We start from the raw sequence: 16,238 nt of genomic DNA on the forward strand, positions 1-16,238 counted from the left end.
CGGACGTTATTGGGCGGTTTTAGGAAATATTAGTTGACAACATTGACTACAGACTTGAACTTTAGGAATAAGATACGAAAATATGAAGAAAACTAATACTGATGATATTAAATGGTATAATCTATGTTAATTGGGAATATGGAGTGCTGCAGTTCCATAAGCTACACGAGCCACCATGGCCTTTGTTAGTATTTCCATTGTGCGGAACAGCAGGACCCGGAAGGAACTAATTTTCGCCTCCTTACTTTTAATGGCCCACAAACTTCAGCCCACTCCCTACCTTAGTACAACCCACATGCAGTTCTTGCTACACTGCATCAAACTTTGTATTATCAAAACAACACCTGGATGTTCTTCATGTAGCTAGGTGATAAGGTAGTCAAAATGCATCAAATCGTACAAGTCGAATTGTGATATGCAGGTATTTTAAACAAAAATGGGCAGAATAACTACAAAAAGGTGTTTATTGTCTGCCTTTTTGTCAATTGTTTAGCGTGGCCAATGCTGCAACGCAGGTAAGAATGCTGTGTGGTTACCAAGATTAAACTTGTATATTTTTTTACACTTTTGTCGCCTTCAAAGAAACAACTGGAAAAATAAACTTGGTAGGTTCTACTGCTTTTGAAATGCCTCAATTGGACAATGAAGAAATCTGTAACAGGGACTTGTACATCATAATTGCAATATGTGTTTCTGGAGGACTTCTAGCTGTTTTCTTGATACTTGAAGCGTTTCTGTGTTGGAAAAAAATAATAGGTAGGTACAAGCAAACCTTGTGCAGCGTAGCAATTACATGCAACTTATACTGTAGAAGGCCGCCATCAAAACCCGGAAGGTGAAAGGGATTTCCCTATTTACGCAAACACGCCTATGTATGAAAATGTTTGTGTACGCTCAGATACCGTAACTTATCTAAACATACATGAACCAAGTTACGAAAACACGGGCGCGTTCCTGGTGAAAATTTTCAGCTTGAAACACCCACCTACGAAAATGCAGCAACCATCCAGAATGAGTCGGGTTATCAAAATACAACTGGGAATCAATTCGCTTCGGAATATGAAACGATTACTTGCGGTTAACTGTATTATATTATATTATACAATCTTATACGGTTTGTAGTGGAATTACCTTTTGTCCAATACATTGAAGGTATTAAAATCATTGTTTGAGAAATAAATCGAGTGATTTTGGACAGATCTTACAGGACCTACATAGGTATTAAATTGGACAAATTCTGTTTTCAAGGCCCTCTGCAATAATGCACCTGGCGACTGTTCCACTTGTTTCCCAACAACCGTTGATGGGATAGAGACCTAATATTCTTCAAGGTTAAAAAAAATTGCTGCTCCTGGATGAAACTGTACGGAGCAAGGACTTGTTACGCCTCCTGGAAGATCATATCACTAACAGGGGGGTCATGAACAGCCCTGGGGGGTTGCTTAGGTACTTTTTCAGCAGCTAACTTTGATTTTCTGCAAATTTAGGTTTCATTTTTTGTTGCTCGTTTTACCAAAATACTGAGTAACCAGGGGGACAAATGGCCCTTGGGTGGTGGCTAAACCATTTTTTCAGACACTAATTTTGATCAAAATTTGTAGATATGGGATGAATCTTTCATAAAATCACAAATGATTGGACACTTAAACGATTCATTTTTCCACAAATACAGCCTGAATTTTTTGCTCCATTTTCACCATAATTTTCAGCAGCACCCACCATCAAGTAACTACCTCATTAAAATAGCCCAAAACCCCACTAAAACTGCCCCAAACACCCTAAAATTCGCCATGGCAGCAGCGCGCACATGCGCGCTCATTCAATTATAAATTTAACTAAAATGCATCTCTGCTTTGTTTGGTGATGCATGACTTTCCATTGTGACACACGCACGTTGGGCATTTCCCAGCACAAAACTAATTTTCATAGAAATACCAATATGCGTCGTTCAGCTAGGGTTGTGCGGTCGCGGTAACATTTATGGTTGACTGCGGGTTGTATTGTTTGAAATGAGTAAATAAATTAAGCAATGTGGCCTCGCTGACGTCACTGGCAGTAGGATTCGGAAATAGAAACGGCGCTTTTCTTAAATAACAAATAATGTAAATGCTTAGATAAATTTTGACGTTCGTTAATACACAGTTTATAGTTTTTTTAGTGCAGTTTGTTTCATCGAAGTGAGATCGTTACCTAAAATTAAAAATATGACAAATAAATCAGCAGAATGCCTTTTTTTATTTGTTTCAAATTACAAATTGTGTTTGCATAAGCTCGCATACAACAGTTTCAACCAATATCAAGCAGTTACCAAACTTCCACACTAAATTATTCACTGATTTCTATGCCAGATTTATGTTTCTTATACTGTTGACCATTTGCGAAAAAAATATATTGGAACATTTTTCGAGAAAAAAGTGCAAAAAATGGTCATTAAACTAGGTAGTATATATGGGTGTCAAAAATTAAAACTATTCAGTACAATAATGCCCAGATATGGTTATAACGGGATAAGTTGTTGGGTAAACTCTCCAATATTATGCACTTTGAAACACTTACAGCATAAAATTACATCAACACAAAAAACAATTGCTGCCGTTCAAAAATATGCATCTCAATTTAATTGCAACTATTAATTTTTATGATAAAATGATGATAATTTTGAATTAAAAGCATTTTTTAGGAAACATACACACTGTCTCCAACATTTATCATTCCAGATTTTACTACTCCCATATGAATCCCCAGAAGAGCTTCCTTACCATAAATGTGCTTCAGTTTGGCTTCACATTGCCGGTAACTATTACAAAACCAGATATTATTTACAAAATTAAAACAACACTTTTTTCAATTATTTTGAACATTTGAAAAGAAAGTTGCCACATACGTTTTCAATGTTTTGAGGGGTTCTCCGTCCTTATCTTTAACGCCTGTGTCAGGGTCAACTGTCGTTAAAAGACACCTGTCAAATATGGAAAGCATGAAACAATGTTGTTTAAACAAGATATTTGCAGGGAAAGACAGAAGTTCATAAAAATGTACCTTGCACAAAACTTCACCAATTTCACTTCAGTATTACCAATTTTCACATCTGTCCAAGAGTCCTAAAATTTTTACATTTTGTGAGAATTATTCCTATTTTAGTTTCTTTACTTCACAATGAAACCTCTTCATAAGGTGAACATCCAGATACCACAATACTTGGTCTAAAGTTTCTTGCAGACACGGATATGTTGATTCTTTCATTGACATCGTCCACAGAGGCTTGGGATAGAATATTACAGGGTGCACAGTCATGGTACACTGCCTATGAAGTTTGATAATGACACTTTTGAAATAAATATAAAGTGGTCAAAAGTATATTTTTACCTTTCCATACTCCATGCTAGCACGGTGAATTTCAACATCTCTTCCACAAATGTCTCGCGGTTTTTCGTTCCTCGGGTAATATACAAGCCTGTAGTCTGCATTAAAGTACTTTTTGAGCCAGTCAGCAATATTATCTCCGCAGTCCACACCAGCTATGTCTTCACCCCATACTCTGGAACAATTATCACAAGTACAGGATGATAAAACAATTTTGAATAATTCAGGTGTTTCACATAACATTTTTTTCCCACTTAAATAATTAATAATTACTTGTTTAGTTGTGTATACCTGAAGAAGTAAATTTACAGTTAATTCCTTTGTTATCTAAATGCATTTTGTTTTATTACCTGCACTTCATGGCAATTGACACATCATTTGGTATAGGTATGCATATACTGTCCATTTGTGGAGCTGAAAGTGTGATGGATGCAGGACTAACTCGAGCAACAACCAACACTAGACGTGGCTCCTGTCTTCCTGTAACCATTTGTCCATTGGGACTCACCACAAGAAAGCACCTTAAAATAACAACAATCAACCAAACAACACTTTGCTAATGCAATATATTTTAAAAGAGCCTATGCAGTCAAATCTTGTTAACATTTGACTACTTTGTTTTGTCAAATAATGTTGGTTTAGCAGGGTATATAAAGAAAGAAATATGTTTTAGTGTTCTGTAGGATAGTGATTTTTGGACGTTCACATGTTCAGAAGTCTGGTTGTATAAATATAATAAAATCTGTGGCCTAATAATTTTTGATTTTTGATAAGCCACGATTTTTTTGTAAAAATACTATGAATAATTATTTTTAAACAAGTATATTAACATACCTGTCACCAGCATATTCAGCACCAGGAATCCCAATGCCAAATTGTGTTAAATTTGCTGACTCTAACTCCAAGCCTCTTGATGACTTAATAGGGTACAAATAAATTTTTGAAACCACAGCAACCTTGCGCCATTGTTTCTTTTTAGATTTAGAATAACACAAAAACGCAAAGGATATTGCTGCAGCCAAAGCCAAGCTACCGCCAATTAAAACCTGATTAGAGCTTAAACCCATTTCACGCTGGTCAAAACCTGTAAAGTAATGTTGACCTAATTATCAATTCCGACAAAAATTGCAACGTGACAACTTAATTGCACAATTTGCAAACACTTTGCAGAAAACTTCATAGGGCTCTGTAACGTTACGGCCAACATAGGTAGCATCCAGATCAGTAATCTGGAGAAAATCGGTTGCCTAAACACGTGACTGCAGCGGCAGACTGGTTCATATTTTCATCGTTGTAGAGGGCGCTATGATTTTCATCCAAGGGGGCGTAATTGAAATCATTTAAACTAGTGACGCACCGAAACAGCAATTTTTTTATTCGGCAATTACCAAATAAAACAAACTAGTACAGTTTGAACAATGATCCTAAACTTTGCGTATCAGCGTTGCATGCAGTAAAAAAGTTTATAATTACAAACACCTTGGTTTCGGCCGAATAGAGGAGACCGGGGATAGCTCGGACGGTTTTGGGAAAATTGCTCATATTTTTTTTAAATTATGAACCACATTTTTAAATTTTATTTTGTTGTAAGTAGTAAAGCATTTTGTTGTAAGTTGTAAAGCATTCCTCAAAAAACAGAAGGTTTTCGTTCGTTTTAGCTCACTAAAAATGCTCATTCTCAGCCCATTTTTTAAACAGGTCTCAAATGTCATCATAGCGCCCTCGTTGTAGAGGGCGCTATGATTTTGGGGGGGCGTAATTGAAATCATTTAAACTAGCGACGCACCGAAACAGCAATTTTTTTATTCGGCAATTACCAAATAAAACAAACTAGTACAGTTTGAACAATGAAAAATACGGCCATATTTTAAAAATTTCTATGTCGTCACGTGACTGGGGTTATCTCGGACAGCAAGTTTTAAACAGACGTTTTTTTGTTTATTTAACAAATAACTGAAATCAAACTTGGCGCAATATCAGCATTGGGGCATTAGCGCATTAAATATCATTCAAGCATTCAGGAATCGGGGCGTGGCCACTTATTGTTTCGAACCTTCCACACGTTCATGCATTGGGTAACTCGTGTACTTTTACGACAGCACGGATATTATAGATTTTTGGGTCAACAAACGATGTTTTATCTTTGTGGCTTTTTTTTACTGTCAAAATTCGATCATTTCATCCAGCCTCTGTATATTCTCTTCTATGATCTGATAATTTTTCATGAAACTCAAAAAATGTGGTCTTCTGGCGATTTCTTGCCATGATGTCCGAAGTATCCCCGACCACGTGACGACATAGAAATTATTAAAATATGGCCGTATTTTTAAAGGTTGCACAAAATCACTATTGGTCTATCCAAGAATACACATATGAATATGCAATCAACCAAAAATGGAGACATAAAGCTTTTGTATCAGTGTCTTAACAATACCTAATTGTGACGTATACCTGGTCCGAAGTATCCCCGTGTCCAAGGTATCCCCGGTCTCCCCTACAAGGTATAGTGTAAATGATTTCAATTAACCTCCTTGGATGAAAATATGTACAATCCCTGTCTGCCGCTGCAGTGACGTGTTCTGAGGTTAGTCCAGATTGTCCAGATTACTGATCTTGGACGGAAGATACTTTTACACCGGGTCACAAAGTTTTTTCCAAACTTGATCCACATATAAGCCTATGTAACATAGAAATCTGTGCGAATATCAACGCTACGATTTCGTGAAGTATTTCAAGTTAAATTAATGACAAAAATAACAGGCGGTGGCCCTGTTTACACCTAATCACTAAAATTCAAACAGATTTCTGTTTTACATAGACTTATACGTGGATCAAGTTTGGAAAAAACTTTGTGACCCGGTGTAGTAGTATTTTCCATCTTGGACGCTTACCTATGTTGGCCGCAGCTGTAAGCCCACCCCAACGTTTTTGCCTTGTCATGTTACGGTTCATTGAATTTCGCGTTACCAATCACTTTTTTACAATTTACACGTTACAATACACTATTTGTGAAAAAAATAATTAGCCTGTGTATGTGTCTTAACTGAACTGATAACGAACTGAAAGTTGACGGTAGGTGGAATATATACAACGTGGCAATCTCTGCAACTTGTAAAATATCTTGGAAATCTGTTTAAAATTATCAAAGTTACATTAAACCAGTGGTCTCTTTGGTGCTATATTGCTATAGTTACTTGGATGTTGTTTAATGATTGCAATCACCTTATAAGCGGCACACTAAAAAACCAAAGACGTGCTAGGCGTGGTGGTTCTACAATGCTGAATATAAACAAATTTACTTTCAGAAAGTATTGATACCATATGGTACAGAAATATGGTGAGGTATTGGTATGTGTTGGCTATCCTGATACGAGCTGTGCATTGTGGTGAACATTTTTCACCGTTAAAAGATGACATAGCATTTCAAATTAAATGGCTTGGTGGTCAAGAGTCTGCAGAAGTCAAAGAAAATGGCTTGGAATACAACGAAGAAGATTCATTTGTTGTCACTTCTTCGAAGAAAGAAAAATATACATGTACAATTCCAACCAAACTTAGCTTAAAAAGTCAAACTGGTGATGATAATGCAATTGATTCAACACCACCCCATGCATTACTAGCACCAATTTTCAAAAAACATGTATGTACTTACCGGTTTGAGCCATATTGGACATATGAATTGTGCCACGGAAAACATCTGAGACAGTATCATGAAGAGCGAGTGAAAACAAGTGGTAAGAGTGATGATAGTGACAGCATCGTCCTCCAGACTGAAAGTGGCAAAAAAGTAGTCGTTCAAACCAATGAAGACAAGAGTAGTTATGTGAAAACAACTGAATACCTTTTGGGTCAAATTTTAAGTAGTGACATTGACAAAGAAGGTCATTTATTAAAGCCTGCAAAATGGCCTGTCACGCCCAAAGAGGTTCTGTTTAAGGTTATTGATGGAGAAAAAACACCATATTACCCTGTAATAATGGATAATGGGACACCATGTGATCTGAAGGTAAATACTTGCTGTTACTTTGATGCACCCCAATTGCCTTGCACATTAATTTGTTTTTGTTTGCATGTTTTTTTATCGTTGCATTCTGTGCAGTTTTGTTTAACTTTTTTGCAATCCGTTTTCGCAGTCTGGATCAAATCGACGGAGCACAGTCTTGTACATTTGCCGACCAAATGGACGCAATGAAATTATATCGATTACTGAAACAAGTTCATGTGAATACGAGCTCATTGTCCTATCACCTGATCTGTGCAGAAATCCGATGTACAATGTAACTAATTTACAATAAATTGTATTTATGTTTCAGCATTATGAAAAGTTGTTGAGTTACACATTTAAAATTTACAGAATCTAGGAAAAAGTGTAAGTGACATTCAATGTGTTCCTATAAATGGCTCGCCAAGAAAACCAGTTTCTTTGTTTGAAGTCCAAGAAGCACTTGCAGGTAGTTCATAATCAATGCTCAAATCTACATTTTTCATAAAAATTTGCATTTGTTGCTGTGTTATAAAGTATATGGAAAAGAAAACAGAAAATTTACACCAATGTAAAAGAACATGACCATAGAAAGGTTTTTATGTGAAATTAAAGTGGCTAATTCCAATTCTGCTGAGCCAAACATTTAAACAAACACTAACTTTGGTATTGTTTCAATAGAACAACAGCCACTGGATGCCATTAGAAATATGGATGAGCCTGTTAAAAATGAATTACGGAGAGTTGAAGACACAATCATCTCACCTCTTGTTGACAAATCTCTACTAAAAGATTTCTTATCCGGCACATTTTGCCTTTCTGGTGGAAGTGGTTGGTGGAGGTATTAATAAATGCTATACCAGTGGTGGGCAAACTTTTTAACTCTTGGGCCACAAATTAAAAAAAATTGGCAGGTGGGCCAATGGGTTCGCAAGGGTAAAAGTAGACCAAGGTGTTTTTCCTTTAGTTTATAAACTGATCTATAAACAGTAATAAATGTTTAAAGTATAATTAAAATGCAAAAAAGTTCCATATAGTAGTATACACCTGCAGTAGGAACAAAAAAAATCTATTCCAACAGACCCAATGGACCAGGTTTGGCCCTAAAGCAGCAGTTCACCAATATATGCGCTAATTTGTGTAAAACTCTATAGCTGTAAGAAACAAAATTGCAATTCTCCTTGATTGATTGTAGGTTTGAGTTTTGCTATGGTAAACACGTCCACCAGTACCACGATGACTCAAAAACAGGAAGAACAACAATTGTTGTTGGAAATTGGAATCTTGGTGAACATGAAGAGTGGACAAAACAGAAATCATCAAGGCCTAAAGTTATGCGGCCAGATAAAACAGTAAGTTGGGATTGTGAATTAGTGCTTGCAGTTTATTATATTTTGCAGCATGTTGAGTTGGATCCAAATAGACTTGGCATTTCTGACTACCTATGCATGATTTATTCATCATTAAGATACAGTGCTTGTTATACCAACGCAAGTGTGAATATTGCCTTTGTGTGATTGTGCACCTATGATGTAGTTTAACCACTACACCTATACTGACCATTGAGATCCTGTAGCCCAGTTGATTGAAAACTGGCCTGGAGTGCTCAGAGTTGTCAGTTTAAACCTTATGTGGAGAGTTATATTTTTACATTTATACACTGAGTTGCTTTGCAAAAATTGTCATGATTCAGCTTTGGCTGTAATGCAAGTGGCCGACATGAATAACAACAATTTACCTGGATAATTGAGGATCGTATACTTTTGTTCCAGGGCAAGAAAATTGTATCTTTAGTTCAGCACTTTTATGGGCATGGTGACACATGTGATGTGACTGGAAAACCAAGACAAGTTGTGGTTCAACTTAAATGCAAGAAAGATGCTCCAAGTCCCCATGCAGTCACAATATATCTGTTGGAACCAACCACATGTCAATATATCCTTGGTGTAGAATCATTGATTGTTTGCGATCTACTTGATTCAGCAGACGACTTGGGTTTGCTGAATACAGAACATTTAACATAGAGGCTAGATATAAATTTTTTATTTATCAAAATTGTCTTCCTTTCCCTGTTTCATTCAGTGGTGTACTGGCCAACTGGTAATTTTGCTTTTGCATGCCTAAATATTTACAGAAATATTCATGCAAAAGGTTTTTAGTTCAAATTGGCCGTATGTTGCAGACTAGGACTGGATGTGCATAATGTTAAATTATTTTGACAAAAAATACAGCACAAAATGACAAAAAATTTAAAAAACCTTTATCCCAAGTATTTAGGAAGGTTCATGGCCCCTTTTACCCCATCCTGGCTAAGTCAATACTTTTCATACATAGTGTATCCTATTATTGAAATGTACAGTATGTTAAGATGTACTGGGGGCAGACACATTCGCAACCTTCAGCTCAGAACTCTTTTCAAAGCACTTGTAGTTTTAAATTGTCAATATAAATGGATTGTTTGCAGTTTAGTATATTAAAATCTACTTGTTTAGTTTGTCTTGTGAACGTGTAATATTCTCTGTTCATGTCGAGTTTTTTTAAATTTTTGCGTTGGGGTTTGTAATACTTGGGCTGCTAAATAAAAGAATTATGCCTCGAACAAATTTTTGCTGTTAAAACGCAAATAACAATGTATCGTTTTTCAACCAATATTTTAATAGTGGTGTAAGAATTCTTCTAAGCATTACAAATCAATATTCTTCTGGTGAAAGACAAAGGACGGAAATCGTTGCTGTGACAAATTGGACAGGAAAAAGAAATCGCCCTTTATCTCACATACAGTAGGGGTTTGTAACTTTTATGATCCGGTGACCCACTCATCTATAACACAATGTGTAGGACGACGCACCCGAAAATTTTGACTGATGTTTAGGACGAATTGGTATGCGTCATACGACAAATATTTTATTTATTGCGGTCTTATGGTGACAAAATTTTTCCAAAGCCTTCAAGTGAGCTTGCGGACGCACATTTAAACGACGAAACATTTCAGGACCGATGATGCGCTGCCTTTGGCAGTAGGGCGGGCATGACTCTTTGCGCCCACATTTCTGCTATGGTTCATGACGCACAAAACATTCCGGTCAAACGCAACAGAAAAAATATATTCTGAATGCGTTGTGGTTTACACCCAAACAGGTGTAAAATTAGCGACCTTATACACACAGAAATTAAACTCGGGACAAGCGGTACTAAATTGTCTTCCATTTAAAGAGCATATACGAACAAAGTCACTGCTGAAGTGAAAGTGAATTGACAGAGTTTTTCTGGTTTAGCTGTTTGTGTGACAAGTACGACAATAAAATTGCTAGGGTGAGAATGAAATTGGAGAAACAAGCAAATTACCATATTTGTTTACTAGCCTAATATTTTCTGCAAGGATGGCGCAGCATGGGTGATATCATTTCATCTGAGTGACTAAATTATTAATCGTGAATTCGCTGGTAGATTTCATGAACCAGGCTAGTTCAGCACTATGTAGTGCGGCAGAGCGAAACGCCTCAGCTTCAATGTTTACCTGGATCTTGTAACAAGTAAGCTTCTGCGACAAAGCGTAACCTTCAGGTTTCAAAGTAAATACCAATTCCAAGTAAACCGTTGGAGTAACCTTGTATTGAACCCAAAACATTAATTTTTGTATTTAATTAACGCCAGGGAACATTTGCAACTTTCTCCTGTCTGTTAAAGCAAGTTCCTCTTTCTTGTTTCAAGGAGTGAGCATAACCAGCTGTTGTAATAAACATTAGCTAGGTTTGTAGCATTCTGAAACGAGGCAGTCTTCGCGGAGTTGTGCTGAGTGGTAATTGGGAAAGATATTTCCAACCAACTAAGTTTTCTGCATCGTGAGGTGAACTATCAACAAAATGAACTGCATTGTTACTTCAATAATACTGATTGTAATTCTGGTTGATCAAGTCTCTAATACACAAGCTGGTAAGTGACGCGTTGTAGTTATTATTTGATTTGTATAAAAAACTACCTTTGACAAATGTTTGTTACAGATGGTTCCCAAATTCCTGTTCGTAAAAGTAAATAGTGATACTCACGCTTTTACAGGTTTCCCACCTCCAGCAACATCACTAATGGCTCATCACCGTCTCCATTCGATATGTCGTCCATATTGCAGACACTGGTCATCATTTAAAGGGGTCTTGTCATGTAAACGCTTTCACCACAAAAGTAAGAATAATACCAAACATCATATCATCAAAACTTAACTTATTTGCGGGGTTGCCATCCCATGATAATATTTATTTTTAAGAGTCAATTTCATGAAATGTCCCATAAAGCATAGAAAAAGTATTTTGAACTTCCGTGTAAAGTTTCTTATTATATAAACTTGCTTAGTTTGTCATTAAATGCGGATTATTAGTGACATATGGTGTTTTGGACCGATATCATCAAAATTTTCTGAACTAATTACAATGTCCACACCAAAAAGCAGCTTGCTTTTAATGGTCCTGATCGATGTATAGTTCTGTGTATGTGACACGTTGTGCTACTGTCCAGAAGTAATTTATAATGACAGTTGCAGGGAACTTTCAATTAACTACTACAGTATTATTTTTAGGATTGTGTTGGGTTTGTCGCTTTGTGTTCGGTTGCTCCAGGACAAAGATGGCGATGGAGTAGACATGGCCCAAATGTTGTACAAAGGTTAAAATAAACAGAAAAATGTGTAAAAATATAAATATACTTGGAGCGTATTACTGAAAACGTGAATGCTAGGCATTTGCCATTAGCAACGTGGTTTGCACTGGTGATTGACGCAGTAGTGTTCAAAAAGTCTGCATTATTACAATGCTAACTTTCCAGCTTCAACATGCATGTGTACAAACCAGTGCGAGAAAAGTGATTTTCTGTTGATACGAAGTCGAACATGTGCTGTGTTTATTCGAATTGTGACATGTTACTAAATGTTTCAGTTAACAAAATTGCATTGTGTTGAATTTGTGTTTGTAAGTAGGCGTGGGTCGTTTGTAAAAACTTTCCGTGATGAAACAAGAGAATTTACAAAGACCCCAATAAACAACAATGTTCCAAACACTGTTTAAGATTTCTTTGAGCTGCATGCAGATGGCCACTGTTTCGTCGCAATTTCATCTGTGCAGCTTTGTGGTCATACGGCCAGGTAAAGACTGGCTATATACAATCACAGCCATCTGTTGTACCTACATTTGCTATCAACCGGAGAAAATAAGTTAATGTTTAATGTGTTTGCGGTAAGTTATTGTTGAAGTAAATGCACGGACATGTGAATGTTAGTAACAATAAAAGAAACAAAAAAGCACCCGAAACAAGTGTAAGTGTAAGTTACCCGCACAAAAAGTCATTTTTCGAACGTGGTCGCTGTAAGTCTGGTCAAAAATTTAACAATATTTGACCTGCGTTATCTCACTTAAAAAATCGTTGTTGTTGTTGTTGTTGTTGTTGTTGTTGTTGTTGTTGTTGTTGCTCTTCACAGTCCACAAGGTAAACAGTATAGCAAAACAAGATCCGCCTACCATTGAGGTTACGATTCTTTTCCGTTTAAGCTAATAGCAATGGGAAATACCTTAAACCACTCCAATATTTTATTTGGTATCGGTGAATTCTGTCTCTTCCTGTGATAGTAATTTATGCCTTGTAGCAAACGATGCAAGACAGGAAAGCTTTGCCTCGCGAAAAATCTAGCATGAAGTGTGGGGGTGTCTGGCCAGTTTAAAGTTTCTGCTGTTTATGTTGTAAAAAGTTTTGCTGCATTGCGAAATGTTGCTTTTACCAAGCGCATATAAACATCAAGTAAATGTATTACCTCCATAAAGACATGTAGAAAACAAAACTCTCTCACTGGTTACTTTTGATTTTTCAATAAAATAAACCTATTACTAGCATGAAATTACGTACGATAAACCACAAGGGTGTCCAAAAGCAATGTAAGAAAAAATGTAAGCTGAGCATAGCGCGTTTTAGCGCCGTTGGCGGTAAACTAGTCACAAAGTGTACAACTGTACGTCACCCTGAAGGAGATGTCATACAGGCTTAAAATTTGGCGGAGACAATCACTAAACAATCTAGGCGATATATACGAAATATTTACCCTATTTCAATGGACGACAAAATTGTGTTTGTAACGTACACGTAACAACTACATTTTACGTCAGTTTTAATTGGTTTTCACATGTTTTAAGGCAGAGCCCCTCCTTGACCATTGAGCTCATTCACAATCCAATCCGACAAGTGTTTCTCGCGTTTCACTCTGCGGTAATTTACGCAATTCGACAATGACGTCACAAACGCTTACACAATACAATGTAAGTTAACTTGCAATGGCGTGATTTGTAAAGGTCATAGTTGTCTTCTAATTTTCACTTATATTTCTCGGGGACACAAATATACTAATCCTGGAAACCCCAAGGCAACCAAAGTGTATGAACAAAATAAGAAGTTTTGTCGAAAGTAACGAAGAAGTTAAAATCAACTGTTGAGTGTAGCAATGCGATTCCCTAATGACCAGACGCCTAAGCAAGTCATTACGCATACACGGAAGTTTGATGAGGAAAAAGACTTTCGGAATGTGTTTGCCGTCCATAATTTACGCCATGTTTCAACCAAGTTGCCCAACCTCCGTTCAGGTACGTCTACATTTGCAGAAAGGAACCTGTTGATAACAGACAAATCAAGTTGTTGGCACTAGTTTTTTTGCAAACGGAAGCCCAAAAAGGACATGGGCAATAAAGCAAGTAAGAAACTGGTTTCTTCAAAGAAATGGAAAGGTAAATTTGTCCAAGTATGTTTTTGTATGATATAACGATGCTAGTCACATGAAAAGTGAAAAAGCTAAACTTGCAGCTCACTTTAATACATGCTATGCTGTTAATTAGCCAAAATCAATTAACGAACCAGGCAGCGCACAATGGATGATTGGGTAGCATATGTGTACATACTGTGCACAAAACAGGCTCGATCCTAAATCTGGCATTGTCCTTTCCTCTGCGGCATTAAATTGGTACCAGGAAACACAGTCAAACAATCAGGTTCACGTCGTATGTATGAACGTCCAGCCTCACTGTATATGTTTTTAATTAATTACCGGCAACTTGCGTTGAACAAGTGCGGGCATTGTGCACCTTGCGAAAGGGGGCGTTAAGGCGGGGGAAAACCTTTATTACGCATTTCATGAACGGATGTCGGCAAAATGCCACGCATATGAGACTCAAGAGCGAGAAAGAGAGAGAGAGAGAGAGAGAGAGAAAGAGAGAGAGAGAGAGAGAGAGAGAGAGAGAGAGAGAGAGAGAGAGAGAGAGAGAGAGAGAGAGAGAGAGAGAGAGAGAGAGAGAGAGAGAGAGAGAGAGAGAGAGAGAGAGTGAGAGTGAGAGAGAGAGACAAGGACAAAGGCGTTAAATCCGCCTTTCCAGCACAGTACTACCCAGCGCTGCAAAGCCTCTTCCAGAAGTGGATATGGGGCAAATGGTAAGATCTCAACACAAGACACAAAAAACAAACAAAAGTTGTCGAAAGCGCTGTCAGTCCAAAGCGTGCTATATCCAATTGTATACAAATGTTCTAGTGCATGTGTTGGTTGTCGCGTTACACATTGGAAGGGCCTCCGGTGTCTGGTGACAGCTTACAAAACTGTGATAAAAATCAACATGCCAGCAGACTGCTTCAGCTCCTTTAGCGTCATCGGGCGAGAAAATATTTAAATTGGCTTGGGCCTTCTCAGGAAACTATTTGGTGCCATATTTGTCCACACTGTATCCAAGAAAATCTATTCGACCTACTGGCAACTGATATGTCTTCGAGATACACAAAGACGAAGTGTAGAGATTGACATCCGCTTCTGCACCATTTACGACAAGGCACAGGCACTACAACGTCAGTTTTAAAAACTAAAACAGGAAAGAAATACAGTCTGGCACAACTTCCTACTTGTACCAGTTTTGACATCTACGTTGCACCGTGCGGCACATGTAAAGAAGAATACATCGGCCAGACCAAAAGTAAACTTTCCATTCTTGAACAAAACTTCCGTCCAATTAGAACAGGGTGACATTGATTGACAGCAATAATAAGACGGGCCTTGTTTACCGTCCCATCTATGGACAAAATTCAATGATTTTGATTTACTTTGATCGGAATTTTTTTTCATTTATTATTTCGATTTCCAGTTGGAGTCGCATTTATTTGTTCAGTGGCCAACGTTCGTGCTTCAGGAATTTCCAGTTGCGTGTGCGCGCGCTTCTTTATTGTGTTCGCTACCATTTGCAAAACCCTCTACCACGCTTTAGTTCTAGGTTATAGCAACAAGAAACGATTTGCTTCCTTTTTTAATTTTATCAACTGAAATGTAGCTTTTTTGTGTTTGTTTTGTTGTTTTTATTATTTATGTTTGCTGGAACTGAAGGTGCTAATAGAACATAAGCCAAACCGATTTATCTAAATGTATTTCCACTTTGGATGCGTTTTAACATTGTTATGATAAAAATAAATTTTTGTCACACATGCTAGGGTGTCAAATAATAAATGAAACATTTTTAGCATTATTTTAGTTGTGCACATGCAAAATTGATTTTTTTTTTACTTTCTAAATATATGCCTTAAAAGTTACAAGTAAAAAATGTACTGATGTAGTTATACAAAAATTTATTAAATCAAAGTAATTGCATAAAAAGTATGACAGGGTTTAGACTGGAAACATTCATCTCTTTATTATAAGAGTTTGACGTAAAATCTAATATGGTTGAGAATGACATTCGGACATGGTGTTCAGCTGATTACGGATCATTTATGTGAATGTAACGTCACATATTAAAAATCAACCAAAACTGTATTCCGGACAAAATTGTAAACAAGTTTGTTTTACAATTGTAAGCAACAGTAAAATTAGGGGAATTAAAATTCAGAAGAATTT

General features: G+C 36.9%; 2 protein-coding genes and 1 long non-coding RNA gene across 4 annotated transcripts; 2 read left to right on the forward strand and 1 right to left on the reverse strand.

The window, feature by feature from the left end:
• Positions 1-2,216: 2,216 nt before the first annotated feature.
• Positions 2,217-4,443, reverse strand: LOC145908564 (mitochondrial amidoxime reducing component 2-like). Its single transcript, XM_082995864.1, has 7 exons — positions 4,198-4,443; positions 3,714-3,884; positions 3,367-3,538; positions 3,164-3,304; positions 3,040-3,101; positions 2,885-2,959; positions 2,217-2,797 (listed from the first exon to the last, which is right to left on the reverse strand). Exons 1-7 carry the CDS (start codon positions 4,428-4,430, stop codon positions 2,677-2,679), a joined length of 975 nt encoding a protein of 324 aa, XP_082851990.1. The 5' UTR covers positions 4,431-4,443; the 3' UTR covers positions 2,217-2,676.
• Positions 4,444-6,353: 1,910 nt separating this feature from the next.
• Positions 6,354-9,948, forward strand: LOC145908353 (endoplasmic reticulum lectin 1-like). Of its 2 annotated transcripts, none has more exons than XM_082995614.1 (7): positions 6,354-6,435; positions 6,669-7,369; positions 7,497-7,640; positions 7,718-7,817; positions 8,027-8,186; positions 8,541-8,697; positions 9,118-9,948. In XM_082995614.1, exons 2-7 carry the CDS (start codon positions 6,698-6,700, stop codon positions 9,367-9,369), a joined length of 1,485 nt encoding a protein of 494 aa, XP_082851740.1. In that variant the 5' UTR covers positions 6,354-6,435; positions 6,669-6,697; the 3' UTR covers positions 9,370-9,948. The 2 variants fall into 2 exon arrangements, with proteins under 2 accessions (XP_082851740.1, XP_082851739.1); XM_082995613.1 differs by having other exon boundaries at positions 7,718-7,814.
• A 1,111-nt stretch (positions 9,949-11,059) lies between these two features.
• On the forward strand, positions 11,060-12,562 carry LOC145909055 (uncharacterized). The gene is made up of 3 exons (XR_014403052.1): positions 11,060-11,278; positions 11,402-11,524; positions 11,916-12,562. It is a non-coding gene; the product is annotated as an uncharacterized LOC145909055 (long non-coding RNA).
• The last annotated feature ends 3,676 nt before the right edge of the window (positions 12,563-16,238 follow it).

The sequence above is a fragment of the Ascidia mentula genome, chromosome 7, assembly GCF_947561715.1.
Source record: "Ascidia mentula chromosome 7, kaAscMent1.1, whole genome shotgun sequence".
Lineage (NCBI taxonomy): Eukaryota > Metazoa > Chordata > Ascidiacea > Phlebobranchia > Ascidiidae > Ascidia > Ascidia mentula.